This window comes from Papaver somniferum, chromosome 8, assembly GCF_003573695.1.
Source record: "Papaver somniferum cultivar HN1 chromosome 8, ASM357369v1, whole genome shotgun sequence".
Lineage (NCBI taxonomy): Eukaryota > Viridiplantae > Streptophyta > Magnoliopsida > Ranunculales > Papaveraceae > Papaver > Papaver somniferum.
In genome coordinates, this window is record NC_039365.1 from 161,591,884 (window position 1) to 161,595,587 (window position 3,704).

At 37.2% G+C, this 3,704-nt stretch overlaps 1 protein-coding gene across 1 annotated transcript; it reads left to right on the forward strand.

The window, feature by feature from the left end:
• The first annotated feature begins 1,859 nt into the window (after window positions 1-1,859).
• Window positions 1,860-3,356, forward strand: LOC113306331. The gene has a single exon (XM_026555279.1). The coding sequence runs from the start codon at window positions 1,860-1,862 to the stop codon at window positions 3,354-3,356; it is 1,497 nt and encodes a 498-aa protein (XP_026411064.1).
• Window positions 3,357-3,704: the final 348 nt, after the last annotated feature.

The window sequence follows — 3,704 nt, forward strand, 5'->3', positions numbered from 1 at the left end:
GATGAAATTGATACTCTTGAGGAATTATTAGAGATGGGTTTGATATCAATTAGAATTTGGAGTTGAAGAATAAATTGAAATGGATAGTTAGGGTTTGAGCAGTGATTATGAAGTTATTGAATTTAACTGATGAGATGTGGAATCAAGTCAAAGCAAAGAATATTTGATTCAACTGTTTGGGGTGAAGCTGAATTGAGGTAATTGTTCTTATTAGTTAAATCAATTCAAGTTTATTAATGAGTTTATAAGTTTCTCAATGAATTAAGAATAAAAATGGATATGGTGGGTATGTTCTTGAGTTATATCGTGGTTAGGTTTGTGCTGAATCACAGTGAAAGGATATAGGAGGGTTTGAGTGCACTTGAATCGTTTGTGAATGATTTTAGAATAAAACTGTATATGCAAATGATATAATGATGGTGTTGCAGTTCATGAGTTTGTTGTTGTTGTGGATGAATCTAATCCAGATAGAGGATGAACAACTGTAAAGGATTATGGTTTGTGTTTAAGTTCATTGCTTAGCTGCAGTGGTGAGGATTTGGAGGTGCGAGTGAACTTCAGTAAGAAGAATGGTCTTACAGTTGAGGATGGTGTGTATGAAAAGAAGAACCAATGTTATTGGATTGAATTTAGTAGTGCAGTTGAAGGGCACAGGATGTACTTGGTGGTGGTGAAGTGAAGGTGAATTTCTGATAGACTCAGAATATGTTAGTGATGCAATTGTATTCTCATGGTTATTGTTTGACTAGCTCAAGTGGTTGCAGAATTGGGACTGGTGGCAATGTGGTTGAACTGGTGTGCACAAGAAGTTGCAGATGGTTGAATGAATTTACTGCTGTGTTGTGAACTGTGTTGCAACAATACGTCAAAACTTCTTTTTTTGGCGTATCAATACGTATTGTATGGATACGTGTATCCAATACGTCCAATACGGCCAATACCAACTGTATAATCCTTTTTTTCAGTTAAAATACCAAAAGTTGGATAAGAAGCAACAGCTGTCCATATATTTCTTTAATACTAATAAAATTTAGATATTTATCACCAGCTGTCATCACCCCCTCCAGTCAATACTTATCCCAAACTTTCTCCTCCTCCTCTTAATCTCAACACTTATCTGATTACCTCTAACTCTCTCTGTTTTATCTCCTCCAAAACCAGTAGAATACCCAAACCCTATTTATCCCAGATACTGATATACAACTATGAGCAAGAAAAGAAAAGACGCAAATCTCAACACCCCCCTTTGGAATTATGTTGAAAAACAAGGAAAAAGTGACGAAGGTGGTGGAAACAATAAAATCCAGTACACAATATGTAACTATATATTCTTTGGTTCTTATACTCGGGTGAAAGCCCATCTTCTTCGTATAGAAGGACAAGGTGTTAAGATATGTGAGGGCATAGATCCTGATAGTTTTGAGGAATTGAAGAAGTTATCAGAAGATGCTGACATGAGAAGCCAACATACAAAAACAGGTAGTCTTATTCCATTACCAGGTGTTGAAAATTATGGAACTGTGGCAAGAAAAGGTGATAAGGCTTACGGAAATTTGTTTAATGAGAGTGCTAGAGATAAGATGGATCATACAATTGGGAGGTTTTTCTTTGGTTGTGGTATAGCTTTTAATAATATCCGTTCTCCATTATTCAGAGATATGATCCAATGTGCAGCAAATAGTAACATTGCAGGTTATATTCCACCTAGTGCACAGAGATTGAGCACTAAACTCCTGGAAGAAGAGAAAAGGAATGTAGACAATATGTTAATACCTATCAAGAGTGGATAGAAAAGGAATGGTGTTTCGATTTTGAGTGATGGATGGTCTGACAATAATAGTAGACCTCTAATAAATTTCATGGGAGTCTCTAGTAGTGGTCCTGTGTTTTTGAAGGCAGTTGATACTTCAGGAAACTATAAGGATGTTGCCTACTTGGCTAGTTTTTTTAAGAACACCATTGAAGAAGTTGGGGTTAAGAATGTTGTACAATTGATTACCGACAATGCACCTGTGTGCAAGGCAGCTGCTATGCAAGTGGAGAACACTTTCAAGCATATCTTTTGGACTCCATGTGTAGCACACACACTGAACTTGGCCTTGAAAGATCTATGCGAGTGCAAGCCGACAACCAAACACCAAGGAAGATTTGAAGAGTTTCAGTGGATGCAAGACTTGGTTACAGAAGGAAGAGCAGTCAAAATATTTGTTGCGAATCACTCAAAAGCTTTAAAAATTTACAAGAAATATGCTACACTAAAGTTGCTGAGCTATGGTGAAACAAGGTTTGCTACTAACCTGATTATGTTGCTCCGTTTGGTTGAAGTTAAATCAGCTTTGTCGGCCATGGTGATGGACAAAGATTGGAAAGATTACAAAGGGGAAGACGTTGCTAAGGCACTACTGATTAAGAATAGGATTTGTGATGATGATTGGTGGGAAAAGGTATGTTACTTGATCAATCTCACTGCACCAATTGTTGATTTCTTGAGGTTCACCGACACTGACAAACCATCTTTGCACAAAGTGTATGATATGTGGGATACCATGATTGAAAGGGTAAGGCTAGTGATATATGAACATGAGGATAAAAATCTTGAAACAGGATCATCTTCTTTTTATGATCAAGCACATGACGTTCTTGTGCGAAGATGGAACAAGAGCAACAATCCGCTAATATGTTTGGCTCATTGTTTAAATCCAAAATTCTACAGTGATGAATGGATTGAAGGTGGGTTGAATCGTGTTCATCCACATCGTGATGAGGAGTTATCAAATGGTAGAATCACTTTCTTTGAGAGATTATTTACTATCTCGGAAGATAGAAAAGCAATTACAGATCAGTATGGTGCATTTTCTGGATGCAGTCTGGGCTTCTCTAGTTGGATCTCTCAAAGAGATAGGAATACAGAAGATGCTGCATCATGGTGGAACAACTATGGATCTTCTGCACCTTTGCTAGCTAAGTTGGCTGACAGTTTGATGAACCAACCATGCACCGCTTCTAGTGCTGAGAGAAATTGGTCAACGTATTCGCAAATTCAAAATGCAAAGCGCAACAAGCTTGATCCACAAAGAGCAGAAGATCTGGTGTATGTTCATAGTAGTCTGAGATTGTTATCTAGAAAAGAGGATAGATATACCAAAGGGCCAACTCAATATTGGGATGTTCAAAATGATGAATCTAGTCTGAGAGCACCTACTGAACAAGAATTAGCAAACTTAGGCCTTGATAAACCTAGTTACACTCTGCCACCAAGTGGTGATTCAGAGGACATTTTAGCTACAGGTCTGAAACTATATCTACATTTCAGTGAGACCAAAAAGATAAGTGGACAGTTGAAGTTTATGCAGTGATTTTTTGACTTTTTGTACTGCCTATACAACTATGCATGTATTTTGCTAAGTTTACTAACTTATATATGTTTTGATCATGCAAACAGATGTATGTATTTTGTTATGTTTCTATCTCATATATGATATATATATATTTTAAGACTACAGATTAATATTGAGTATTCCTTATCGCCGTATTACCATTTTTTTGTTGGTGTATCCCATTAACGTATTGGTATCCTGTATCGGATACCGTATCCGTATCGTTGCAACACAGGTTGTGAAGGAACTGAAGAAGGGTTGTTGAAGTTAGGAGCTACTGATAAGAGACTGGTGCTGAGAAGACAGATCCAGTGCAAGACTCAAGAA